Source organism: Vulpes lagopus, chromosome 3 (genome assembly GCF_018345385.1).
Source record: "Vulpes lagopus strain Blue_001 chromosome 3, ASM1834538v1, whole genome shotgun sequence".
Classification (NCBI taxonomy): Eukaryota; Metazoa; Chordata; class Mammalia; order Carnivora; family Canidae; genus Vulpes; species Vulpes lagopus.
Genome location: NC_054826.1, coordinates 78970616 through 78997665, shown reverse-complemented (window position 1 = coordinate 78997665; position 27050 = coordinate 78970616). Strand labels below are relative to the sequence as shown.

The 27050-nt window shown below is 39.7% G+C and overlaps 1 protein-coding gene across 1 annotated transcript in view; it reads left to right on the top strand.

Annotated features, from left to right (window-relative positions):
• NUP133 (nucleoporin 133) overlaps positions 1–27050 on the top strand; it is a 65508-nt gene that overhangs the window by 20036 nt on the left and 18422 nt on the right. Inside the window, exons 11-18 of the mRNA XM_041750122.1 lie at positions 536–693; positions 4335–4426; positions 8913–9076; positions 10177–10271; positions 12742–12966; positions 24863–24985; positions 25559–25658; positions 26521–26772. Of these exons, the coding sequence (XP_041606056.1) occupies positions 536–693; positions 4335–4426; positions 8913–9076; positions 10177–10271; positions 12742–12966; positions 24863–24985; positions 25559–25658; positions 26521–26772 (1209 nt within the window). The remainder of the gene's footprint in view (positions 1–535; positions 694–4334; positions 4427–8912; positions 9077–10176; positions 10272–12741; positions 12967–24862; positions 24986–25558; positions 25659–26520; positions 26773–27050) is intronic.

Below are 27050 nucleotides of genomic sequence, written 5' to 3'. Positions count from 1 at the left end.
CAGGAGTGGAAAAAAAGCCAACCAGGCAGTCTAATCAGGATTTTCATCTTAAAGAGATTGGGGAGAGGGGAAAATCCAAGTAAGGCATGGATTCTGAATGGAACCTAGATTTTTCTAGTTTTAACACAAGAGCCTAGACTTTGGGTATTGAGATTGTTATCAAGGCATTGAGCAACCTGAGACTTTTTCCCTTCTCCATTGGCCTATTTAATAAGTAAAGAAAGACAGAGGGCAAGAGGACTCCCTTGAATTAGAAAAAGCTGTCATCTGAGTTTTGCAGAATGAATAATTTTATTTTTTGGCTGATTATACTTACCGCTATCTTGCAAGGCTAGTTTTCAATTGTCCCCAAAATGAAAGACACAGAGCTTGTTTTTTCAAATAACAACAGGTTCCTGACATTTGATCTAAAATTAAAAAGCTGAGTTCAAAGTAGGAAGAATATTGTAAAGGGAAAAAAAAGTTCTTAATATATCAAGATGATTTTTTAGAAAGAATTTTATTTGTTATGTATGTCTGTATATTTTCCTTTTAGGAGATAGTATTTTAGGAGCTGGTTCCTGCGGTGGTTTTCCTATCCTTTTTTCTAGAAACAGTGGATTGGTGTCTATTACTTCAAGGGAAGGTGTGTCCATATTAGCAGAAGACCTTGAAGATTCTCTAGCATCTTCAGTTGCTGGACCCAGCAATGAGGTAATTTGGTTCCATAAGATTTTAAGATTTTTATCAGAGTATTTCCCACAGATGTTTTAGTTTAACAGTTTTAAAAGAGTTGTGATGAAAAAATAATTCCCTCATCTCCTCTGTCCTCTTTTCCAGTAGCAACTCCTTTTAGCTCTATTTGTCTCCATATTTCTAAATAATATCATATGTTGCTATCCCTTAATTCATCAGCTTTAGACATTTGTTGATATCCTATTACAGGATAGGATTTAGGGTAATTTGTAGTCCTGCCTCTGCGTTTATCATCCCAGTATAAATTTTTTCCCTTTAATAACAATGTGAATATTACTTATAGTTCACTGAATCAAGTAGTGTGCTGATGACATGTCCTTCATTATTCACCTTTATGTGATTCTCGGAGTGTTTAATGGACCAATTTTATATTTCCTTTCACTTTTCTTTAATATATGGCCTATCTTCTCATGGCCTCCCGGAGCTCTTTAAATGCCTGACAATATGGTTTTCCTCACAGTCAAATCTTTAGAAACTCTGCATCTACTGGCATCTTCGAAACTTCCTTTTCATTATCCACAAATCCTTGCCAGGACTTGTGTCTGCATCACACACCCTGGTTTGCCTGTCTCCTGTCTGCTCTGTAATCTTTCATTCCTTCTTCTGGTTTCCATCTTTATGTGTTGTAGTTGGAATCATAGATGTTCAGGTGGTTGCGCTTCTGGCTATTTTGGGATGATTTTGACAGAGTGGAATAAAAACCATCAATTTTTTTTCTTCATCTAGAATTATGAAATACTCTGATCTGGGTATTTGTATCATTTACAAGAGACTAAAAATACCACTTGAGGTCATTTCCATTTGAATACAATATGAAATATATAGACTATTTTTAGAGTTCAAAATTAAAATAACTTGGTAGTTTCAACAGAGGGTAACAATTTTTTTTTACTTTTATTCGTTTGTAGTCATGTGGTTTTTATAATACTGCTTATGTTCTGAAGCTTAGAATATTCTTCTTTGAAATTTTTCTAAATCTGTTTAAACTTGAAATCAACCATTTTCCTTAGTAATACCCATTGCAATGAATTGTGTAAGAGCAAACCAATAAAAAGTTGTGTGGCTAATGATGAAACCCCCAGATAGTTTTATTTACAATATAATTCCTAAATTATATGTACCTTTTTTTTTAACTGTATGTCAATCCATATTTTTTATTTATTTTTAATTCCAGTGTAGTTAACATAGTGTTATCCTAGTTTCAGATGTATAATACAGTGATTCAGTAATTGTATACATTACTTAGTGCTCATTATGATAAATATACTCTTAATCCCCATCACCTATTTCACCCATTCCTTACCCCACCCTCCCCTTTGGTGACCACTAGTTTGTGAAATAAACAAATAAAATAGGAGTCTGGTTTTTACTTTGTCTCTTTTTTTTCTTTATTTATTTGGTTTCCTAAATTCCACATATGAGTGAAATCATATGGTATTTATCTTTCTCTGACTTATTTCACTTAGTCTTATAGTCTCTAGATTTATTCATGTTGTGGCAAATGGCAAATTTTCATTCATTTTTATGGCTGAGTAATATTCCATTTTATGTATGTACCACATCTTCTTTATCCGTTCACCCACTGATGGATACTTGGACTGCTTCCATAATCTGACTGTTGTAAATAATGCTGCAATAAACATAGGGTTTCATATATATTTTTTGAATTAGTGTTTTTGTATTCTTTGGGTAACTACCCAATAGTGGAATTACTGGGTCATATGATAGTTCTGTTTTAATTTTTTGAGCAATTCCTATACTGGCTTTTTTAAAAAAGATATTTATTTATATTTATATTTATATTTATATTTATATTTATATTTATATTTATATTTATATTTATATTTATATATTTATTTAGGCGGAGGGAGAAGCAGGCTCTCTGCAAGGAGCCTGATATGGGACTCAATCCTGGGATCATGCCCTGAACCAAAGGCAGACGCTCATCTGCTGAGCTACCCAGGCATCTCTCCATACGGTTTTCCAGTGGCTGCATGAGTTTGCATTCCCATCAGTAGTGTGCAACAGTTCCTCTTTTGTCCACATCACCAGTGCTTAGTATTTCTTGTGTTTCTGACTTTAGTCATTCTGATAGGTGTGAGGTGATATCTCATTGTGGTTTTGATTTGCATTTCCCTGATGAAGAATGATTTTGAGCTTTTTTTCATGTGTCAGCCATATGGATGTCTTCTTTGGAGAAATGTCTGTTCATGTCTTCTGCCTGTTTTTTAATTGGGTTGTTTTTGGGTGTTGAGTTGTATTAGTTATGTTTTTTTTAAAGATTTTATTATTTAATCATGAGAGACAGAGAGGCAGAGACATAGGCAAAGGGAGAAGCAGGCTCCATGCAGGGAGCCAGATGTGGGACTCAGTCCCGGGACCTCAGGATCACGCCCCGGGCCAAAGGCACACACTCAACTGCTGAGCCTCTCAGACATCCCTATCAGTTCTTTATATATTTTATATACTAACCATTTATCGGTTATTTGCAAATATCTTCTTCCATTTATTAGGTTGTCCTTTAGCTTTTTTTTTTTTTATTGTGCATAAGCTTTTTTTTTTTTTAAGATTTTATTTATTTATTCATGAGAGAGAGAGAGCGAGGCAGAGACACAGGCAGAGGGAGAAGCAGGTTCCATGCAGGGAGCCTGACGTGGGACTCAATCCCAGGTCTCCAGGATCAGGCCCTGGACTGAAGGCGCTGAGCCACCTGGGCTGCCCTGTGCATAAGCTTTTTATTTTGATGTGGTTCTACTAGTTGATTTTTTCTTTAGTGTCCTTGGCCTTAGGAAACATATCTAGAAAAATGCTGCGTCCAGTGTCAGAGAAATTACTGCCTGTGCTCTCTTCTAGGATTTTTATGGTTTTAGGTCTCAAATTTAGTTCCTTAATCACATTTTGAGTATATTTTTGTGTATAATATAGGAAAATGGTCCAGTTTCATTTTTTTGCATGTAATTATCTAGTTTTCCTGACACTGTTGAAGAGATGGTCTTTTTCCCACTGCATATTCTTGTCTCCTTTGTTGAAGATTAATTGATCATACATTTGTAGCTTTATTTATGGGCTCTCTAGTCCAATGATCTGTATGTCTGTTTTTGTGCCAGTACCATACTATTTTGATTACTACAGCTTTGTAATATAACTTGATAATCTGGGATTGTGATACCTTCCCTAGTTTTTTATTTTTCAGGATTGCTTTGATATGTATACCTTTTTGATAAGACTTTTTTTTTTTAAGATTTTATTTATTAGCGCGCACACAAGCAGGGGGAAGGGAGCAGCAGAGGGAGAGGGAGCAGCAGGCTCCCTATAGAGGTTTAATCCCAGGACCCCAAGATCATGACGTGAGCCGAAAGCAGATGCTTAACTGACTGAGCCACCCAGGCACACCCCTTGATAAGACTTTAGTTGATCATTTGGTCCATTTTATTTTGTTCCAATAAATATTTAAGTATATAAAGTGGTAGTATGAAGGACATGGTAAACAGCTTGTGTCTGTTTTGTTGTCATAGGTGGGTTTGATCCAGTTTTTAGTTCAATAATTTAGAATATTCTGATACCTTCACCTCTGAATTACAGTTTTTTTTATTTGACAGAGTATGGTTTTTGAGGCTACTACAAAGAATGAAACCATAGCCCAGGAAGATAAAACCAAATTGTTAAAAGCTGCTTTTCTGCAATACTGCAGGTATGAAAAGTTTTTTAAATTATGGCTTAATTATGTCACATTTTCGTGACATGCTACTTATTTGTTGACTGTTGGGGGCAAGTAGGAGGAATGACGCCACTAAGAAGAAAATGTTTTCCTTAGCTTTAATGCTTTAACAAATTTATTCTAAACTTGGTAGCCATAAGAGGCTTTCAATTAGTCTAGGAAAAAACATGATATGACGTACCCTCCCACTTAATGGATAACTATATGCTGTTTAAAATGGTGATCCTGAAAGACATCTTGCAAGCATGTTTTATGTTTACTGTGAAGGCAAATTACTTGCATATTAAGGTCTATTGATGTTATAAAGAAATTAGACTTGGCTTATTCATTCGGTTATGTTGCATACAAAATCACCAGAGAACTAGTGGCTTATTTAGCATAACTCATGATTCTGTAGTCTGGCTGTTTGAGATTGGGCTCAGGTGGACATTTTATGGTTCCTATCTGGATTCACTCTCTGTGATCACCTGCCAGCCATGCCAGCTAGACTTGCATCCAGGCCCTGGCTGGTCATCTCTCTGCTCATATGCCCTGTCTTCATTCATCTAGCAAGCTACCCCAGCCTTGTTTATGTATCTCAGGGTTCCTGGAATGGCAAGAGAGTAAGCTTCAGTGTACAAGTGCTTTTTAAATCTCTCCTTGGGTCATATTTGCTGATATCCCATTGGCCAGAGTAAGTCACAGGGGTAAACCCCTAGCCACCCCACCCCCTATTGGGAGGGTGCTAATAAGGAGTGTGTATATGGGAAGGGAATGATTGTGCTCAGTTTGCTACAGTTGCTGACCTGTACTTCTGGTTTTAAGGTGAATTCAGTCATGTGTTTGTCCCAGTTATGTATTCTGCATATCATATGCCTTCCTTAAAACATAAGTTCACATTTGAATGAACACTAAGGAAAATTGAGATCTAGCCTTTGCCCTGCCCCTAAGTAGCTGTGTGAGACTTTAAACAGATTCCTTAACATTCCTTAACATTTCTTAACATTTGTTTCTTTATGAGGTGTTGAGTGGGTTGGCCATTCGGGTGGCCATTGAACTGTATGAAGGATCATTAGTTTATCTGGCAGATTTTTATTTTGAAGTTAAAAACCCAGAGTTAACTACCTCCATATTCCCTAGTTCTCAGTTTGTGATCCCATAGTCCCACGTAGTAGTATCTGGTGTGTAGGGGCTTACTCCCACAAAAGAGATAGTAAATAGTTAGACCCTACAGTGCTTTGACAGTTTTACAAATTTGTGCCATCATAATGATCTGCTGAGCTTAGTTCTTAGCCAGAAGAGGGCACCATTAGACAACTTCAGTCTTATAGCCAAGATTTGGATTAAAAGATTACGATTATGCCTTGCATACATTTGGTCTTTAACAATTTTGACAGATCTGTGGCATCTCAAAATTTAAATGATAATAATGCAAGTCACCATAGTTCTAGTATTAGTTTCCTGTGGCTGCTATAAGAAATCACTACAAACCGGGTGACTTAATAGAAATTTATTCTGTCACAGTTCTGGAGTCCAGAAGTGTTAGCAGGGCCATGCTCCCTCTGAAGGCTCTAGGGAAGAATGTTTGCTTGTTTTCCTCCTAGATTCTGGTGGTTGCTGGCAATCATCAACATTCCTTAGCTGGTACATAAATTACTCCAGTTATCTCCATAGTCACATGGGCTTCTTCCCCATGTATCTGCCTTTACATGTCGTAATAATGACACAGTCATTGGATTTAGAGCCCACCTAATCCACTATATCCTCATCATAACTGATTTTGTGTGTGTGTGTATGCAAAAACCTTATTTCCAGATAAGTTATATTCTGAGGTTCTGGGTGGATGTGGATTTGGGAAGGGATGCTATTCAACGTGTATGGTCATTTCTAAATGTCCTATAGGGGAAGATTTTGTTTGTTTGTTTATAGGGGAAGATTCTTAAGCAAGAAAAGGAATCACTGACCTGAAATCCTGAGAGTATAGTAACCTTAGAAATAGGGTCATGGGTCTCTAGCACAGCCATATCTTCTTCAGCTTACCGTGTGTGGCATGGTTGAAGTACTATGAGGTTAACAAGTAACCACTTCTGGGGTGTTGTCACCTATTAATAGTCTTAAAGAATTAGACTCTTCACAAATGGAATCATACTTTTATTTGTTTTTTTATTTTTATATTTTTTTAAGATTTTATTTATTCATTCATGAGAGACAGAGGGAGAGAGACAGGCAGAGGGAGAAGCAGGCCCCATGCAGGGAGCCCAATGTGGGACTCCATCCCAAGACTCCAGGTCCATGCCCTGGGCCAAAGGCAGGTGCTAAATTGCTGAGCCACCCAGGGATCCCCGGAATTGTACTTTTAAAGCAGTTTTGCAACTTCATCACTGTTGACATTTGAGGCCATCACAATTTTTTATCCTGTGAATTGTAGAGTGTGTAGCAGACATAACTGGCCTCTTCCCACTTGATGCCAGTGGCATCCTCCCCCAACTTGTGACAACCAAAAATTTTTTTTTTTTTTTGACAACCAAAATTATCTTCAGACATTGCCAAATGCTCCCTGAGGGTTGAAATTGGTAGATAGCATTCAGAAGTATTCTGTGTTTAGTTTTTGCTAAGGTAATGTTGTAATTTTTATGGCATCTTTTCTTTGAAATTAATTTTTATATTATTTTGATTTTCATTTTATTGGCTCTATATAAATATAAGATCTTTGCTCATGAGAGTTTTAAGGAACTTACTCTGTTAATTTAAATAATTATTGGTTATCTTGCCATAGTCAACTGTATTCCTGTAACCCGTAGCATAATCAGGTTCCCAGCTTCAGCTTGGCCTTAACCACTTCTAGGCAGTTTTTCTGTGTTTATTTAGTTCCATCTCCTGTTCTACCAGGGGTCCATTTCAGTGCTTTTCTACCTCTCCTCCACCTGTCCCATTTCTCTGCCTTCTCTCCCGTACCTAGCAGACAAATCAGCCTCCTACGTCACAGAGATAATAGAAGCCAACTCCCTGGACTTACTACCTACAAACTTAGCTGCACCTCAGCTACTTTTCCTCTTTCCCTCCCTATAAAATAGGAAGGGGTGTTCTTTCTAAGAAGAAGCTCTGTCTTTTGTTATTGTCTTAAAGATTCTATTTATATATTACATATTAATATATATATTATTTTTATATAAACATATTTGGGGGGGGGTTAGTGAAGGGGAGAGGCAGAGGGAGAAGAGAGAGAACCTCAAGCAGACTCCTGGCTGAGTGTAGAACCAACATGGGCCTCAGTCCACTGAGCCACCCAGGCACCCCTCTTTGTCTTTGTTTTGAATTTCATTTTGAAATTATGTTCTTTGTTACTTATCTTCTGTATCTTTGACCTCTTTTGTGCTGGCTTCTTCTCACCAGCCATTAATCATATTTAATGTGTCATTTAAAAAAAGACCAGGGGCAGGAGATGCCTGGGTGGCACAGTCAGTTAAGCATCTGACTTTTAGTTTCAGCTCAAATCATGATCTCAGGGTTGTGAGATAGAGCTGCACATTGGGCTCCATGCTCAGTGGCACATCTGCTTGGGTTTCTCTCTCCCTCTGCTCCTCCACCCCTACCGCGATCTCTCTCTGTATCTCACACACACACACACACACACACACCCCTTTTAAAAAAACAGCACCTGGGTGGCTCAGTCCTTTAAGTGTCTGATTCTTGATCTTAGCTCAGGTCTTGATCTTAGAGTCATGAGTTCAAGCTTCATGTTGGGTTTCAGCTGGGCGTGGAGCCTACTTAAAAAAAAAAAGACCAATCTGACTTTTTGTGTTCCACTTTGAGCTACCACCCCTTTTGTTTGTTCCTGTTTATAACTAAACTGCCTGAAAACTAGTCTACCTAGTCTACCTTTGCTGTTGTCTATGATAATTTTTCTTTCTCCTTGCCTTTTTTTTTTCTCTTTCCTTGACTTGATTTGCCAAAGAAACCCAGATCTACCATACTCTAGGCCATTATATACAAATGAAGAATGTTCCAGAGCAATTGTACATTCACAGGCACCTCAGTTTGAACATACCCACAGCTGTGCTTGTCTTCTCCAAGCTTATTTTCTTTTTTAGCCCCTTTTGCTACCACTGGTGTTCTACAAGTGTTCTACCATAATCCATTCAATTTCAGAGCAAAAACATACAGATCCGGCCAGTTGCCAATATTTACCTCAATTCTTTTTTTTTTTAACGTAGGACTTTTTTTTTTTTTTTAAAGATTTTGTTTATTCATGAGAGACACACATGGGGGGGGGGGCGGGGGTGTGGAGAGAAGGAGAAGCAGGCTCCTCACAAGGAGCCTGATGCTGGACTCAATCCCTAAGCCCCAGGATCATGCTCTGAGCCAAAGGCAGACCCTCAGCCACTGAGCCACCCAAGTATCCCCACCATTAACTTTTTAATAGTGAATTTTGAAAATGATTTGCCTCCTTTAATACTTTTATTTTCCAATTTTATTTCAGAAAAGATCTAGGTCATGCTCAAATGATGGTTGATGAGCTCTTTTCCTCCCACTCTGATATGGATTCTGATTGTGAATTAGACAAAGCTGTTACCCAAATCAGTGTGGACCTGGTGGATGACTACCCAGCCTCTGACCCACGGTGGGCTGAGTCTGTCCCTGAGGGTAAGAACTTCTACTTTTCATATTATGGAGTGATCTGTTTTGAGAATATTTTGGTTTTTTTATTAAAGCATGTCTCAAAGCATGTTTTTTAGGTGAAACAATTATAAATTTACTATTTTTTAAAAAGTTGTTACTTTATAGTAGATTTGGGAAAAGGCTCAACAGATCTGCATAATAAAAACTGAAGGAATAATGCAGCACATCCTGCTTGTTCTGTCTGAAGGAGATTAATTAGCCCTACTTACCTTTCTCACCATTTTGTTTCTAAAAGGAAATTGGTGACATAAGTAAGCATATTAGCTCCCGAGATCCCTGGGTGGCGCAGCGGTTTGGCGCCTGCGTTTGGCCCAGGGCGCGATCCTGGAGACCCGGGATCGAATCCCACATTGGGCTCCCGGTGCATGGAGCCTGCTTCTCCCTCTGCCTATGTCTCTGCCTCTCTCTCTCTCTCTCTCTCTCTCTCTGTGACCGTCATAAATAAATAAAAATTAAAAAAAAAAAAAGCATATTAGCTCCCAAATTAAATGATACTTTTGGCATAATCCCTGTATTTGCCTAATAGAAATTATACATTTCCCTAAGAGCAGCAATGAGCAAATCTCAGTGTATAGAAGTGGGCATATCATGTCTCTCTGCCCAGTGCTTTCCTTTTCGCCCTGGGTGACTATCCCTCTTACACTTCCACCACAGCATCAGGGGCACTCAGGCATACCCAAATACCAACAAACTGTCTCAAATGTCCATTTCTCTCCCAAATTTCCTACTTAGCAAGTTTGCTATGCCTCATTAGAAGGTTAATAAGGAAACATTAATGCTTACCTTTTTTCTTTGACTTTATTTTGAGCTGTCAAGCTCAGAAAGATATAAATGATTAATAATAACATGGCTTGTGTTTTGAATAAATAAAATATGAATTGTGTCGAACTCCCAAAATTGCCCTCTAAATTTTTTTAACTCTTGGGTACTGTTACAAATAATTGCATTGAAAGGTTGGCAGTTCTTTTTGTATAAAGATAAAAAAATCTATATATTCATTTTAATAGCAGTAATTGTAAAGCCAGTATGTTATGTGTTTAAATTTTGTTACTTTGTTTCAACAGAAGCACCTGGGTTTAGCAATACATCACTGATTATTCTTCATCAGCTAGAAGATAAGATGAAAGCCCATTCTTTCCTTATGGACTTTATTCACCAAGTAAGTATCCTAGTTGCTGTGAACAGGGATGGCCAGGACACTTGGCTTTACTGTGTCTTTTGTTAGATCTCCCTAGGATAGTGGGAGATCCTCTTACTCTGAGCTGGTTTTTGGAGTGGAACATGACCAGTGAGTGTTTCCCATTTTCGTTGATGCCATAAAAATAGATATAACTCCAGCGTTGGTAGGGGAGGGGGAGCTATTCAAGTATAAAAACTGCATTGAAAACAGGATAAAAAGAAGAAAAATAGTGTATTTCTGCAGAAGTGTTTTTACTTCTAATATTCTGTGATATTCTATGTGTTTTACTTCTAATATTCTGTGATAACCTATGTGTAAACTTAGGTTTTCATGAATTTACTTTGTATTATTAAAAAGATAGTGAAGAGTAACAGATTTTGATATATGGGTTTATGATTTTGAAGTACCATTAGAATCAATTCCGTATTTAATTTTTTTTTTTTACTGGAGTATCCCCCACTGAGCCCTTGATATTAATTCTTATCCCCTTTGACAAGAGATATGGCCTTGTTGGCATGGAATCTGGCTTGAGGAGGAGAGCCTTCTATTCAGAAGTATTTCCTTGGATATAAGTATCTGGTTATATAATTATTTACATTAATAATAAACAGTAATAAGCTCTAAAATGTTAAAAGCAATACAAACAAAAGCATACCCAGAATGCCTTTAGATCCAGCTAAATACTACCTGGCAATGGACACTGCCTCCAAGAGCTGAGTGACTCCAGCAGGGTTTCTGAAGCCCAGGGAGGCTGTACTAGAGATATGGCAACCACTCCTGCTCTGTGGCTCTCTCACCCTCTGATAAATTAGTGTGTCCTCGGTGTGGCATATTAAGGTATGAACTCCTTTCATTCCACTATGCACACCTTCTCTTCCATGGTTAGAGCTTCTCTTCACTCCTCCTTTCCTGGCCTTGTTATTCATTTGGGATGATAGAGAATATTCTTGAGATCCTTAAGGTCTGACCTACAGTATTATACTTCATTCTGGCCCAGGTTTATCACACCCATTCTGTTTCAGTTGTATTCACTGAAGGAAGGGTTCCTGTGTGCTGTCCTCTTAGTTGATAGTTTATTATGTATATAATTGCTATAGATTCTCAGAAGTCAGGGTGCAGCTTTTCTTGGAGCAGTTAAATGAGTGAATTCAGCAGCAAAGTGGCAAGAAATGGTTCTCCAGCCAGAAGAGGTCCTGTTCATCCTCTTATTGCCCAGATTCTTGCTCACAGTGATAGGGAGAGGCACCACTGGTGCCTTGTCCTGGGCACACGGCATTTCCATGTTGGGTTGCAGTGTAGAAGTAATCTATCATTCAGAAAAAATGAAAGAACATTTTTGCACAGAGAAAAAAGGGAAAAGACACATGAATGTCATCTTTTATCTTTTGTTTCCAGTTAGCTGATGTTGCAATTTTTGTTCTTGACATACAATTGTAAGCCAGACTTGCCAAGACACAAGTTGTTTTGGCTTTTCACTATAACTAATTCTTGTTCCTCCTGTCTTGACTGCTGATGTTCCTCAATGATTCTGATGTCTATTGTATGGGAAGCAGCCTTCCCTTATGGCTTTCCATTTCTACACAGTGGAGCTATCTTTATACTTTAAAAAATAAGAAGAGAAGACTGTTACTAACCTCATGAGGGATTTGCAGGAAACTGTTTAGCCCATTTAGCAAATGGTAGATTCCTCATTGTTTTAAGAAATCTAATTCATAAAATAAAAAGGTTTTCTTACCATGTGTGTTTTTTTTTATCCATGTTAGTAGGATTTAGAGATTTGGGGCATTGTTTATTTTTGCTTTCTGTGTACTTTTTAAAAAATAAACCTAGGCATACAAAAATCAAGTCACTCAGTAATAAAATGTGGAAAAGATTTCAGTATTTAGATGTATCTCTTGGTTTCTTCCTAGTTGGTATGTTAACACTTTATCAGATGAGAAAGCTCACAAGAACTCAACCTAGTAACACATCAGGAATCTGCCACCAGGCAGATCAGAGGTAGTAGTGCAGAGGATTAAAGACTCTCCCACCCGCCTCATGGCTTTAGGGTTCTGGAAATTAGTCACTGAAGATGAAGACTGCTGACTGTCTTGTTCACAAAGATCTAGAATCTTGGATAGGTAGTAAAGAGCAGTTTTACACTTTTGATAACCATAAATAATGAGAAATAAGGTAGAGTAGCAAAATTACCATAATCTCAGAAGAGGAGAATCTATACTTTCTTACAGGTGCTAATGGCTCTGGCTGAAGGAGAGGGGAGGGGAGGAAAGGGGGAGAGAGAGAGAGAGTGAGTTTAGAACAGCAAAAAGGAGAGATAGCCATGTACTTTCTTGGGGACAGCTAAGGCCAGTGGCTCTCTACCCATCGTGCTTCTGGTGGAGAAAAGACTGCATTATTTCTTGTGTTACTGTAAATGCTTTCTAAGAACATGTGTTTGTATTTTCACTAGGTTGGCTTATTTGGACGTCTTGGCACTTTTGCCGTAAGAGGAATGCCCATGGCAACTCGACTATTGCTCTGCGAGCATGCTGAAAAGTTATCAGCTGCCATTGTTCTCAAGAACTACCATTCAAGGCTCTCTGACCTGGTGAACACAGCAATAATGATTGCTTTAAACAAGAGGGACTGTGAAATCCCATCTAACCTGACTCCTGCAGACGTCTTTTTTAGAGAAGTAAGAGTCCTTTTGCTCTTAATGTGGCTTCGTAGAGCTATGCCATTTGTGGATTATGCCGTGAACAGGGATGAGATTGAGGACAAAAAAATCTCAGTGAAATTTTAAATAGGACTCCATATTCATTTAACACATTCCGTATAAATTAGAGCTTGCAAAATTAAGTTTTTTCTACTATCTGCTGAATGTTTTCCTTTTGCCTCTCCAAATCCACTCTTGACTGCCCCAGAGGGCATCGTCATCAGCAGGTTCCCTTGACCCTCTGGCTTCCTGTTGTCTTTGATAATGGTGAGGCACTATCAGGTGGGGAGTGGCTGTCTGTTGGTATTTGTTCTTATTCCTTCCCTGCTTCCACTGCAGTTTCCTCTGCTTTCTGTCAGAGACTGTGGCTTCTCCATGGCTGCTTTTCAGGTTTCCAATAACTGCTTCCTCCCAGTGCCCTTTCACACCTGGACTTAATAGTGGCTCCCCTAGATGTTGCACCTTCCTTTGTAGATCCCCTTACCCCTGCCAGCACCACTGTAAATCATCCCTTTACTAAACTCTTCTCGCTACCAGCTAGGATCCTATTATCTACTTTGCTTTTAAAATCAGATTTATTTTCAAAGGAAAAGAAAAACCTACTGCAAACTTCAGAGGGAGAAAAGATTAAGATACTGTCCAGTTGGTGGTAGCTGATCATTGTGATAATAGTATACAGCTCTTGTTCTCATGCAACTTCTTACAACCTTGTGAAGGGGCAGGGGAGACTTTATTCCCTCTCGTAAAGATAGTGATACTAATGGTGCTACCTCACCCCCCACCTCTGAAATTTGGAACTGTTTTTTACATTTGGGGAACTTTTAGTTCTTATTTGGTGAGTCTCATTTTTATATCCTTTTTTTTTTTTTAATTAATTTTTATTGGTGTTCAATTTACCAACATACAGAAAAACACCCAGTGCTCATCCCGTCAAGTGTCCGCTTCAGTGCCCGTCACCCATTCCCCCCCTACTCTTCCCCTTCCACCACCCCTAGTTCATTTCCCAGAGTTAGGAGTCTTTATGTTCTGGTTCCCTTTCTGATATTTCCCAACATTTCTTTTCCCTTCCTTTATATTCCCTTTCACTATTTATATTCCCCAAATGAATGAGAACATACACTGTTTGTCTTTCTCCAATTGACTTATTTCACTCAGCATAATACTCTCCAGTTCCATCCACGTTGAAGCAAATGGTGGGTATTTGTCGTTTCTAATTGCTGAGTAATATTCCATTGTATACATAAACCACATCTTCTTTATCCATTCATCTTTCGATGGACACCGAGGCTCCTTCCACAGTTTGGCTATTGTGGACATTGCTGCTAGAAACATCGGGGTGCAGGTGTCCCGGCGTTTCATTGCATCTGAATCCTTGGGGTAAATCCCCAACAGTGCAATTGCTGGGTCGTAGGGCAGGTCTATTCTTAACTCTTTGAGGAACCTCCACACAGTTTTCCAGAGTGGCTGCACCAGTTCACATTCCCACCAACAGTGTAAGAGGGTTCCCTTTTCTCCGCATCCTCTCCAACATTTGTGGTTTCCTGCCTTGTTAATTTTCCCCATTCTCATTGGTGTGAGGTGGTATCTCATTGTGGTTTTGATTTATATTTCCCTGATGGCAAGTGATGCAGAGCATTTTCTCATGTGCATGTTGGCCATGTCCATGTCTTCCTCTGTGAGATTTCTCTTCATGTCTTTTGCCCATTTCATGATTGGATTGTTTCTTTGGTGTTGAGTTTAATAAGTTCTTTATAGATCTTGGAAACTAGCCCTTTATCTGATACGTCATTTGCGAATATCTTCTCCCATTCTGTAGGTTGTCTTTTAGTTTTGTTGACTGTATCCTTTGCTGTGCAAAAGCTTCTTATCTTGATGAAGTCCCAATAGTTCATTTTTGCTTTTGTTTCTTTTGCCTTTGTGGATGTATCTTGCAAGAAGTTACTGTGGCCAGGTTCAAAAAGGGTGTTGCCTGTGTTCTCTTCTATGATTTTGATGGACTCTTGTCTCACATATAGATCTCTCATCCATTTTGAGTTTATCTTTGTGTATGGTGAAAGAGAGTGGTCTAGTTTCTTTTTTTTTTTTTTTTTTTTTATTTTTTATTTTTGATTTCTGTTGATATCTTTTTTTTTTTTTATTGGTGTTCAATTTACCAACATACAGAAAAACACCCAGTGCTCATCCCGTCAAGTGTCCACCTCAGTGCCCGTCACCCATTCCCCTCCAACACCCGCCCTCCTCCCCTTCAACCACCCCTAGTTCATTTCCCCGAGTTAGGAGTCTTTATGTTCTGTCTCCCTTCCTGATATTTCCCAACATTTCTTTTCCCTTCCTTTATATTCCCTTTGACTATTATTCATATTCCCCAAATGAATGAGAACATACACTGTTTGTCCTTCTCCGATTGACTTATTTCACTCAGCATAATACCCTCCAGTTCCATCCACGTTGAAGCAAATGGTGGGTATTTGTTGTTTCTAATTGCTGAGTAATATTCCATTGTATACATAAACCACATCTTCTTTATCCATTCATCTTTCGATGGACACCGAGGCTCCTTCCACAGTTTGGCTATTGTGGCCATTGCTGATAGAAACATCGGGGTGCAGGTGTCCCGACGTTTCATTGCATCTGAATCTTTGGGGTAAATCCCCAACAGTGCAATTGCTGGGTCGTAGGGCAGGTCTATTTTTAACTCTTTGAGGAACCTCCACACAGTTTTCCAGAGTGGCTGCACCAGTTCACAGTCCCACCAACAGTGTAAGAGGGTTCCCTTTTCTCCGCATCCTCTCCAACATTTGTTGTTTCCTGCCTTGTTAATTTTCCCCATTCTCACTGGTGTGAGGTGGTATCTCATTGTGGTTTTGATTTGTATTTCCCTGATGGCAAGTGATGCAGAGCATTTTCTCATGTGCTTGTTGGCCATGTCCATGTCTTCCTCTGTGAGATTTCTCTTCATGTCTTTTGCCCATTTCATGATTGGATTGTTTGTTTCTTTGGTGTTGAGTTTAATAAGTTCTTTATAGATTTTGGAAACTAGCCCTTTATCTGATATGTCATTTGCAAATATCTTCTCCCATTCTGTAGGTTGTCTTTTAGTTTTGTTGACTGTATCCTTTGCTGTGCAAAAGCTTCTTATCTTGATGAAGTCCCAATAGTTCATTTTTGCTTTTGTTTCTTTTGCCTTCGTGGATGTATCTTGCAAGAAGTTACTGTGGCCGAGTTCAAAAAGGGTGTTGCCTGTGTTCTCCTCTAGGATCTTGATGGAATCTTGTCTCACATATAGATCTCTCATCCATTTTGAGTTTATCTTTGTGTATGGTGAAAGAGAGTGGTCTAGTTTCATTCTTCTGCATGTGGATGTCCAATTTTCCCAGCACCATTTATTGAAGAGACTGTCTTTCTTCCAATGGATAGTCTTTCCTCCTTTATCGAATATTAGTTGACCATACATTTCAGGGTCCACTTCTGGGTTCTCTGTTCTGTTCCATTGATCTATGTGTCTGTTTTTGTGCCAGTACCACACTGTCTTGATGACCACAGCTTTGTAGTACGACCTGAAATCTGGCATTGTGATGCCCCCAGATATGGTTTTCTTTTTTAAAATTCCCCTGGCTATTCGGGGTCTTTTCTGATTCCACATAAATCTTAAAATAATTTGTTCTAACTCTCTGAAGAAAGTCCATGGTATTTTGATAGGGATTGCATTGAACGTGTAAATTGCCCTGGGTAACATTGACATTTTCACAATATTAATTCTTCCAATCCATGAGCATGGAATATTTTTCCATCTCTTTGTGTCTTCCTCAATTTCTTTCAGAAGTGTTCTATAGTTTTTAGGGTATAGATCCTTTACCTCTTTGGTTAGGTTTATTCCTAGGTATCTTATGGTTTTGGGTGCAATTGTAAATGGGATTGACTCCTTAATTTCTCTTTCTTCAGTCTCATTGTTAGTGTATAGAAATGCCACTGATTTCTGGGCATTGATTTTGTATCCTGCCACGCTACCAAATTGCTGTATGAGTTCTAGCAATCTTGGGGTGGAGGCTTTTGGGTTTTCTATGTAGAGTATCATGTCATCGGCGAAGAGGGAGAGTTTGACTTCTTCTTTGCCAATTTGAATGCCTTTAATGTCTTTTTGTGGTCTGATTGCCGAGGCGAGGACTTCCAGTACTATGTTGAATAGCAGTGGTGAGAGTGGACATCCCTGTCTTGTTCCTGATCTTAGGGGAAAGGCTCCCAGTGCTTCCCCATTGAGAATGATATTTGCTGTGGGCTTTTCATAGATGGCTTTTAAGATGTCGAGGAAAGTTCCCTCTATCCCAACACTCTGAAGGGTTTTGATCAGGAATGGATGCTGTATTTTGTCAAATGCTTTCTCTGCATCTCTGGATCATATGGTTCTTGGTTTTTCTCTTGCTGATATGATGAATCACATTGATGGTTTTACGAGTGTTGAACCAGCCTTGTGTCCTGGGGATAAATCCTACTTGGTCATGGTGAATAATTTTCTTAATGTGTTGTTGGATCCTATTGGCTAGTATCTTCTTGAGAATTTTTGCATCCATGTTCATCAGGGATATTGGTCTGTAATTCTCCTTTTTGATGGGGTCTTTGTCTGGTTTCGGAATTAAGGTGATGCTGGCCTCATAGAATGAATTTGGAAGTACTCCATCTCTTTCTGTCTTTCCAAACAGCTTTAGTAGAATAGGTATGATTTCTTCTTTAAACGTTTGATAGAATTCCCCTGGGAAGCCATCTGGCCCTGGACTCTTGTGTCTTGGGAGGTTTTTGATGACTGCTTCAATTTCCTCCCTGGTTATTGGCCTGTTCAGGTTTTCTGTTTCTTCCTGCTCCAGTTTTGGTAGTTTGTGGCTTTCCAGGAATGCGTCCATTTCTTCTAGATTTCCTAATTTATTGGCGTACAGCTGTTCATAATATGTTTTTTAAATCGTTTGTATTTCCTTGGTGTTGATAGTGATCTCTCCTTTCTCATTCATGATTTTATTAATTTGAGTCTTCTCTCTCTTCTTTTTAATAAGGTTGGCTAATGGTTTATCTAATTAATTCTTTCAAAGAACCAACTCCTGGTTCTGTTGATCTGTTCCACAGTTCTTTTGGTCTCAATTTCATTTAGTTCTGCTTGAATTTTAATTAACTGTCTTCTTCTACTGGGGGTGGGGTCCATTTGTTGCTTTTTCTCTAGTTCCTTTATGTGTAAGGTGAGCTTTTGAATTTGAGTTCTTTCCATTTTTTGAATGGATGCTTGTATTGTGATGTATTTCCCCCTCAGGACTGCTTTTGCTGCATCCCAAAGATTTTGAACGGTTGTATCTTCATTCTCATTAGTTTCCATGAATCTTTTTAATTCTTCCTTAATTTCCTGGTTGACCTTTTCATCTTTTAGCAGGATGTTCCTTAACCTCCACGTGTTTGTGGTCCTTCCAAACTTCTTGTTGTGATTAAGTTCTAATTTCAAGGCATTATGGTCTGAGAATATACAGGGGACTATCCCGATCTTTTGGTATCGGTTCAGACCCGATTTGTGACCCAGTATGTGGTCTATTCTGGAGAAAGTTCCATGTGCACTTGAGAAGAATGTGTATTCAGTTGAGTTTGGATGTAAAGTTCTGTAGATATCTGTGAAATCCATCTGGTCCAGTGTATCATTTAAAGCTCTCGTTTCTTCGGAGATGTTGTGCTTAGAAGACCTCTCGAGGGTAGAAAGAGCTAGATTGAAGTCACCAAGTATAAGTGTATTATTATCAAAGTATTTCTTCAGTTTGGTTATTAATTGGTTTAAATATTTGGCAGCTCCCACATTTGGGGCATATATATTGAGGATTGTTAAGTCCTCTTGTTGGATAGATCCTTTGAGTATGAGATAGTGTCCCTCTTCATCTCTCACTATAGTCTTCAGGGTAAATTTTAATTTATCTGATATAAGGATGGCTACCCCTGCTTTCTTTTGAGGACCATTTGAATGGTAAATGGTTCTCCAACCTTTTATTTTCAGGTTGTAGGTGTCCTTCTGTCTAAAATGAGTCTCTTGTAGACAGCAAATAGATGGGTCCTGCTTTTTTATCCAGTCTGAAACCCTGCGCCTTTTGATGGGGTCCTTAAGCCCGTTCAGGTTCAGAGTTACTATTGATAGATAGGAGTTTAGTGTCATCATATCTATTCAGTCCTTGTTTTTGTGGATTGTTCCACTGAACTTCTTCTTAAAGGGGAATTTTAAGAGTCCCCCTTAAAATTTCTTGCAGAGCTGGTTTGGAGGTCACATATTCTTTCAGTTTCTGCCTGTCTTGGAAGCTCTTTATCTCTCCTTCCATTTTGAATGAGAGCCTTGCTGGATAAAGTATTCTTGATTGCATGTTCTTCTCTTTTTTTTTTTTTTTAATTTTATTTTATTTATTTATGATAGGCACACAGTGAGAGAGAGCGAGAGGCAGAGACACAGGCAGAGGGAGAAGCAGGCTCCATGCACCGGGAGCCTGACGTGGGATTCGATCCCGAGTCTCCAGGATCGAGCCCTGGGCCAAAGGCAGGCGCCAAACCGCTGCACCACCCAGGGATCCCGATTGCATGTTCTTCTCATTTAGGACCCTGAATATATCCTGCCAGCCCTTTCTGGCCTGCCAGGTCTCTGTGGAGAGGTCTGCTGTTACCCTAATATTCCTCCCCATAAAAGTCATGGACTTTTTTTTCTCTTGATGCTTTAAGGATCTTCTCCTTATCTTTGGAATTTGCAAGCTTCACTATTAAATGTCGAGGTGTTGAACGGTTTTTGTTGATTTTAGGGGGGGATCTCTCTATTTCCTGGATCTGAATGCCTGTTTCCCTTCTCAGATTAGGAAAGTTTTCAGCTAGGATTTGTTCAAATACATATTCTGGCCCTCTGTCCCTTTCGGCGCCCTCGGGAACCCCAATTAAACGTAGGTTTTTCTTCCTCAGGCTGTCATTTATTTCCCTTAATCTATCCTCATGGTCTTTTAATTGCCTGTCTCTTTTTTCCTCAGTTTCCCTCTTTGCCATCAACTTGTCTTCTATGTCACTCACTCATTCTTCCACCTCGTTAAGCCTCGTCGTTAGGACTTCTAGCTTGGATTGCATCTCATTTAATTGATTTTTAATTTCTGCCTGATTGGATCTAAATTCTGCAGTCATGAAGTCTCTTGAGTCCTTTATGGTTTTTTCTAGAGCCACCAGTAGCTGTATAATAGTGCTTCTGAATTGGCTTTCTGACATTGAATTGTAATCCAGATTTTGTAACTCTGTGGGAGAGAGGGCTGTTTCTGATTCTTTTTTTTTTTGAGGTGAGGTTTTCCTTCTAGTCATTTTGCTCAGTGCAGAGTGGCCAAAAACAAGTTGTATTGGGAAAAGGAGAAAAAGAGAGGAGAGAAAGAAGGAAAGAAAAGAGAAAAAGAAAAAAGAAAAAGGAAGAAAAAAAGAAAAAAGAAGAAGAAAAAGAGAAAGAAAAAGAAAGAAAGGGAAAAAAAAGGGGGTCGGGGAAGCAAAAAAATCAAAAAGAAAAAAAAAAAACCACGGGGGAGTATCTTCTGATTCTGTGTACTTTAAGTCCCTTGACTTCCCCTGGAACTGGTCCGTGTTGCTGGTCTTCTGGGGGAGGGGCCTGCTGTGCTGATTCTCAGGTGTTAGCACTTGGGGGAGCTGCTCTGCCCCTGCCTGGTGCAGGGCTCAGTGGGGGTTGTTCACCCCGTGAGGCCCCGGGAGGAAGCCACAGTGGCTGGGGCAGCTCTGGGACCCTGGAGTCTGCCCCCGCAGTAAGTCCGGGGCTCTCCATCTGCAGGGCCTGGGGGCTCCCGGGCGGGGCCGCTGATCTGCTCAGCTCCAGGCAGGAGCCTCCTTGCTGTCCTGGGCCCTCCCGGCCTCTGCCTGTCCCGGGGTAGGCCGGATCCTGGGCTGTGTCCCGGCGCCCTGTGCTTCGGCGCCTGCGCTGTTGGATTCGCGCTCCCGGCTGTGCAGCCCCCTCCGCGGAGCCGCCGCCCGAGTCCCTCCGAGCTGTTCCCGGAGCCTTGCCGCCCCCTCCGCGCGGAGCTTCTTCCTCCGCCCGAGCCGCCGCCGCTGAGCTTCTTCCGGAGCCCCGCAGCCCCCTCCGCGGAGCCGCCGCCCGAGCCCCTCCGAGCTGCTCTGGGTCCCGCCGTGATCGCTGCAGCCCTTAGGGAGCTCGGCGCACTCTCCTGCGCGTGCCGCAGGTGCCTGTTAGTGTCCCAGGGAGCCCGAGGCCTGCTCCTCCGGGACGGGGCTCTCCTGTCCTGGGGACACTCGCCCCGGCCTCAGCCCGGCTCCCCGCGGGGCCCCTCCCCCTTGGAGACCTTTTGTTTCTTTATTTCTTTTTCCCCCCCCGTCTTCCTACCTTGATAGAAGCGCGAACTCTTCTCACTGTAGCGTTCCAGCTGGTCTCTCTTCAAATATCAGGCCGGATTCGTAGATTTTCAGGATGATTTGAAGGTTATCTAGGTAATTTGTTGGGGACAGCTGATTTGGGGACCCTGCTCTTCCGCCATCTTGCCCCTCCTCATTTTTATTTCCTTCTGACTACAGTCTAGCTATGATCCAGGATCCAACAGGCTATGCTAAGAAGTCTTTTTTTTCCTTCTTAATACAGTTGACCCTTAAACAACAGGGGTTGCTGACCCCCTTGCACAGTGGAAAATCTATATATAACTTCTGACTTTCCATCGGAGAAGGACAAACATTATATCTTCTCATTCATTTGGGGAATATAAATAATAGTGAAAGGAAATAGAAGGGAAGGGAGAAGAAATGTGTGGGAAATATCAGAAAGGGAGACAGAGCATAAAGACTCCTAACTCTGGGAAACGAATTAGGGGTGGTGGAAGGGGAGGAGGGCGAGGGGTGGGTGTGAATGGGTGACTGCGGGGGGGGGGGGGGCACTTGACAGGATGAGCACTGGATGTTATTCTGTATGTTGATAAATTGAACACCAATAAAAAATAAATTTATTTTAAAAAAAATAAATAACTTCTGACTTTCCAAAAACTTAACTACTATTAGCTTACTGTTGACCGGAAGCCTTATCAGTAGTTAACACCCGTTTTGCATGTTATATATTACATACTGTATTCTTACAATAAAGGAAATATTAAAATTTACGTAAGAGAAAGTAAGCTCACAGTATTGTATCGAAAACTAATCTGTGCATCAGTGGATGGATGCAGTTTAAACCTGCATTAAGGGTTGACTGTGTTCCTTGTACTATAACCTAAAAATAATTTAAGACGCTGAACTATGTTCACATTTTCTTTTGATTCCATAAATGTGTTTAGTTTTAAGAATGCCTTGTTTTTATATATTTGGGTTAGTTTTTTTCCTAGGGAATGTAAGGCAAAGCACTTTTTAATTTAATTTTGTTTTTCTTTAATCTAGGAAATATGCCCAAAATTGAAAGAAATAAAAATAGTTTACCTCACATTTATTTTAGTTTTTTAAAGATTTTATTTATTCACAGGAGACAGAGGGAGAGAAGCAGAGACATAGGCAGAGGGAGAAGCAGGCTCCCCAGAGGGAGCCCAGTGCAGGACTTGATCCCCAGACCCACGATCACGCCCTGAGCCAAAGGCAGACGCTCCACCGCTGAGCCACCCAGACATCCCTTAACCTCACATTTCACGATCTTACCATTCTGAAAGGAATCTATACAAAGCCCCCATTCCCCTACCCCTGGCCAAGCTTACAGATAAAACTCACAGGTGTCTGCACTTAGCCCTAACTCTTTGTTATTTAGGAAGGGGAGGAGAGTGATGGTGTCAGAAATAGAAGCGGACAAAGAAGGACTGCGGAGGAGAAGGTCGCTTACAGGATGAAGTACTATTTGGGAGGGAGAAATCAGAGATATCTGATGCTAGAGCTTGTCCGAAGAGGTGGGGGCCATTCCTAAAACCCTGCGAGAGAACTGTCTACCTACTGTTGAGAGTGTAAGGTGTTGGGGTCGGTCTTGGGATTCTGGGGAGATGGGAATAGTGAAGAATGCGTCCCACCTTGGAATGGTGGGGGAGAAGAGTGTATATGTAGATTGGGGACGATGAGGAGGATAAGGAATACTGCCTCATTGATAATTCTAAGATCCTGAACTAGTCTGTAAGAGCCATCGGGCTTTTTGACTGGAAGAATTGGAGTACTATAAGGAGAGTTAGTAGGTTTCAATATATTTGAGGAAAGGGATTTGAAATGAGGGGTGGTAAGCCTTGCAAAGCCTCAAGTTTGAGAGGATTTGGGGTTTTGAAGGGAAAAAGGTAGGATCCTTAAGGCGATTGTGATTTCTTTCACAAACTGTTAGAACTTTTGTGTCCTTTTTTGGTCTTTGTTCATACATAATTTAACATGGCAAAAGAAAGATTTTAAGTTGTTAACAAATTTTTTGAAAGAATTGAGTAAGAGCCTGGGTTCCTTTTTCTGCATTTGGATCAAAATGGAAAGGATACTAGTTAAATTCAGTATACCTGCATTTTCCACTTACCAAAAAAAAAAAAGAGAGAGAGAGAGAAAGATCTGGAAATTATCAGTTGAATACATTAGTTCATGAGTAGTATCTTAGGAATATGATAGAACAAAACTAAATATATGATTGGTTCTCCAAAAGAACACTCCATATGGAAAATGGTAATGTTTAAGACCATTGATACCACCATTTATCTTAATTCCATCGGGACATTTACTGTTCTTAAGATTCCTTCGAGGGATCCCTGGGTGGCGCAGTGGTTTGGCGCTTGCCTTTGGCCCAGGGCGTGATCCTGGAGACCCGGGATCGAATCCCACATCGGGCTCCCGGTGCATGGAGCCTGCTTCTCCCTCTGCCTATGTCTCTGCCTCTCTCTCTCTCTCTCTGTGACTATCATAAATAAATAAAAAATTTAAAAAAAAATTAAAAAAAAAAAAAGATTCCTTCGAGATGTAGTTTTGAATCCTAGGGTTCTATAAAGCAGAGTTAACTGCCTAAGGGATGGACGATTGGGTCAGCATATGAACAGTATTTGAAATCACTGAGTATGTAACTCACTTGATTGAAGGTGTTTATTAGCAAATGTTTTGACATTTTATTTGCTTTTATATTATCTTCTCTTTTATGTCATATGTGCTTTCTTATGATTTTCACATTAACAGTATTAAGAAATTCTTACATTTAATCTTATAAATTAAATGAGCCAAAAAGTGTCTTGCTGGGGTCGTTAGGATGCCTTTGACTAATACCCGAAATAGAAAAGGAAGAACAGGGTTCTTCTCTTTGGGCCACATTTTGCATGTGCGTATGTCTTGTTCCTTCAACTAGTTTGTAAGCTTAAGGGCAGCAAACATCATTTCTCTTTTTTCTTTGCATGCCCAATTGCTGTGCAGACTCTAAATGTATTTAGTAAGTATTCCACTTAAAGGGAGGAAGTTTAATCATGGGCTGAAACTGGAAGCAGGTATTTCAGTGCTTAAGAACATTTTTACGCCATTACATTCATATGTTAATAATGACAAAAAATTAGAAAAAACAGTGAGAAGTTATATAAAATTGACCCTTGAACACAGAGGGGCAGGGGGTTAAGGATGCTTAACCCCTACGCTGTCAGAATATTTTTACAAAAATCATAAGAGAAAGTACATATATAGTACTGTACTGTATCAGAAAATATCCACGTGTGAGTGGACCCGTGCAGTTCAACCCTGTGTTGTTCAAGGGTCCCTTCTCTACTTCTTTTAAATTTATTTTCACCATTAACTATTTTATTCTGACTATCGAGCTGAGGGCATCCTTTGATGAGAAACCCTTTGAGTAGATTCTGGGCAGTTGTAATTATTACCCATCACCATAATTGTTGTAAGTATTGCCTTCTCCTCACTCTTTCAGGTGTCCCGGGTAGACACTGTCTGTGAGTGCTTACTGGAGCATGAGGAGCAGGTCTTAAAGGATACATCATTGGAATCCATTGAATGGGCTGAGGTGGTGATCAATGTGAATAGTATTCTCAAGGTACAAAACTACAGTGAAGATTTCAGCAAATCAGAGACCAGAGTGTGGATAGAAGAGAAAGTGGTTTCCATATTCTTGTCTGTATCACCATTAATTTATAAATGTATTTAACCTTTAATTCCAAAAATGTAGAAAAATACCAGTCATTTTATTAATCAGCCAAACATAAACATTAATTACCAAACATTTAATGTTTGCCTTGTGCATGTTGAAAGTTTCTATAATCCTGAGTTCTATTTGGTAAAATAAACCTTTTATTTGGAGAAGGATATGTACATATCATTGCAAATGTATTAATGTTATAGTAACTAGATAAGTCTCTTACTCAAAAGCTTACTATTTATATTACTGATTAAAATGTTCCATCTTATAGCAGTGGTTTTCTTACTTTGGTTATTATAATTTTCCAAAACTGCAGCTAAATTATGAAGTAAAGCATTTCAGTGCAGAAAGAACCAAAAAGTAATTCTGCAGACTTGGTATTTTTTAGTATTAATAGACTTTGGTGTTTTGAATTACCTTTAAAAATACTGAGATTCATCACTTTCTGCATGTGTTAACATTTTTTTCCAGGACATGCTACAAGCTGCTAGTCATTATCGACAAAATAGAAACTCCTTGTATAGAAGAGAAGAACCGCTAGAACAAGAACCTGAATATGTTCCTTGGACGGGTGAGTTTGCAAGCACCGAGCCCAAACATACTGATTTATTATTAGCAAAATATATTTCTAATGACTGTTTTTGGAAGCTATAATACTCCCATTAGTTCAGGTTTATAAGTGAAATGAAAAATAAATGCCATCTCCAGAATGAGCAATTCTTGTGAAAACTGCTTTTTATTCCCTTAGAATAATTTATAGATCTTTTCATAATTTAACTAGTACTTCTTATGTGTACACTAGATTTTTTTTTTTAAGATTTTATTTATTCATTCATGAGAGACAGAGAGAGAGAGAAAGAGAGAGAGGCAGAGACACAGGCAGAGGTAGAAGCAAGCTCCATGCAGGGAGCCCGACGTGGGACTCAATCCCGGGACTCCAGGATCACGCCCTGGGCAGAAGGCGGGGGCTAAACCACTGAGCCACCCAGGGATCCCCTAGATTTTTTTTTAAGTACTCTCTACCCTCAATGAGGAGCTCAAACTTAGAATCCCAAGGTCAAGAGTCACATGCTCTAGTGACTGAGCCCACCAGGCACTCTGTGTCTACTAGATTTTAGGATGTATAGTTACTCAAGGAAGCAGGTCCTGGCTTTCTAGGAGAGAGAGAGTTCACTATATTTAATGTTGATTTAATACAAGGAAGTAAGTGGAACAGCATAAGAGGGATTTAGGAGGAAGAAGTATCATGTTTACCTGGCTATGTTGAGGAAGTTTCCATAGAGAAGATGGGATTTGAGCAGGACAGGTATCAACTGAAGCCCTATGTGATTTATTTTTCCAGCAACAGTGAGGTGATAGTTTTTAGGCAGTTGGTTTTTCCCTTAGCCGCCATAGAACCCTTACTTACCATATTACTTTGTGTGATTTCATAGCAACAAGTGGTCCTTCAGGCATCCGAACAGTAATAGAACGCCAGCATGGGATTGTCCTGAAAGTGGTTTATCCTCAGGCAGACAGCAACCTCCGAAACATTCTGACAGAGCAACTGGTAGCACTGATTGATTGCTTCCTGGATGGTTATGTTACCCAGCTGAAGTCTCTGGACCGATCTTGTGATCAAGAAAGATACAGCAGTCTGGAAATGGAGTACCTACAGAAAAGATCAGATCTCTTATCCCCACTTCGTAAGTACATGGTATTTAGCAATGGCCGTGGGTCTTTGAATTTGCAGAACAGATGAAGGAGTCAGATCATTAATGTAGCAGATACAATATACTATCATTCATCCAACCATAACCAAGAACTTAAAGCAAAGCATATGTGTACAGTTTTCTTTTTATTTATTTATTTATTTATTTATTTATTTATTTATTTATTTATTTATTTTTAAAGATTTTATTTATTCATGAGAGAGAGAGAGGCAGAGACACAGGCAGAGGGAGAAGCAGACTCCATGCAAGGA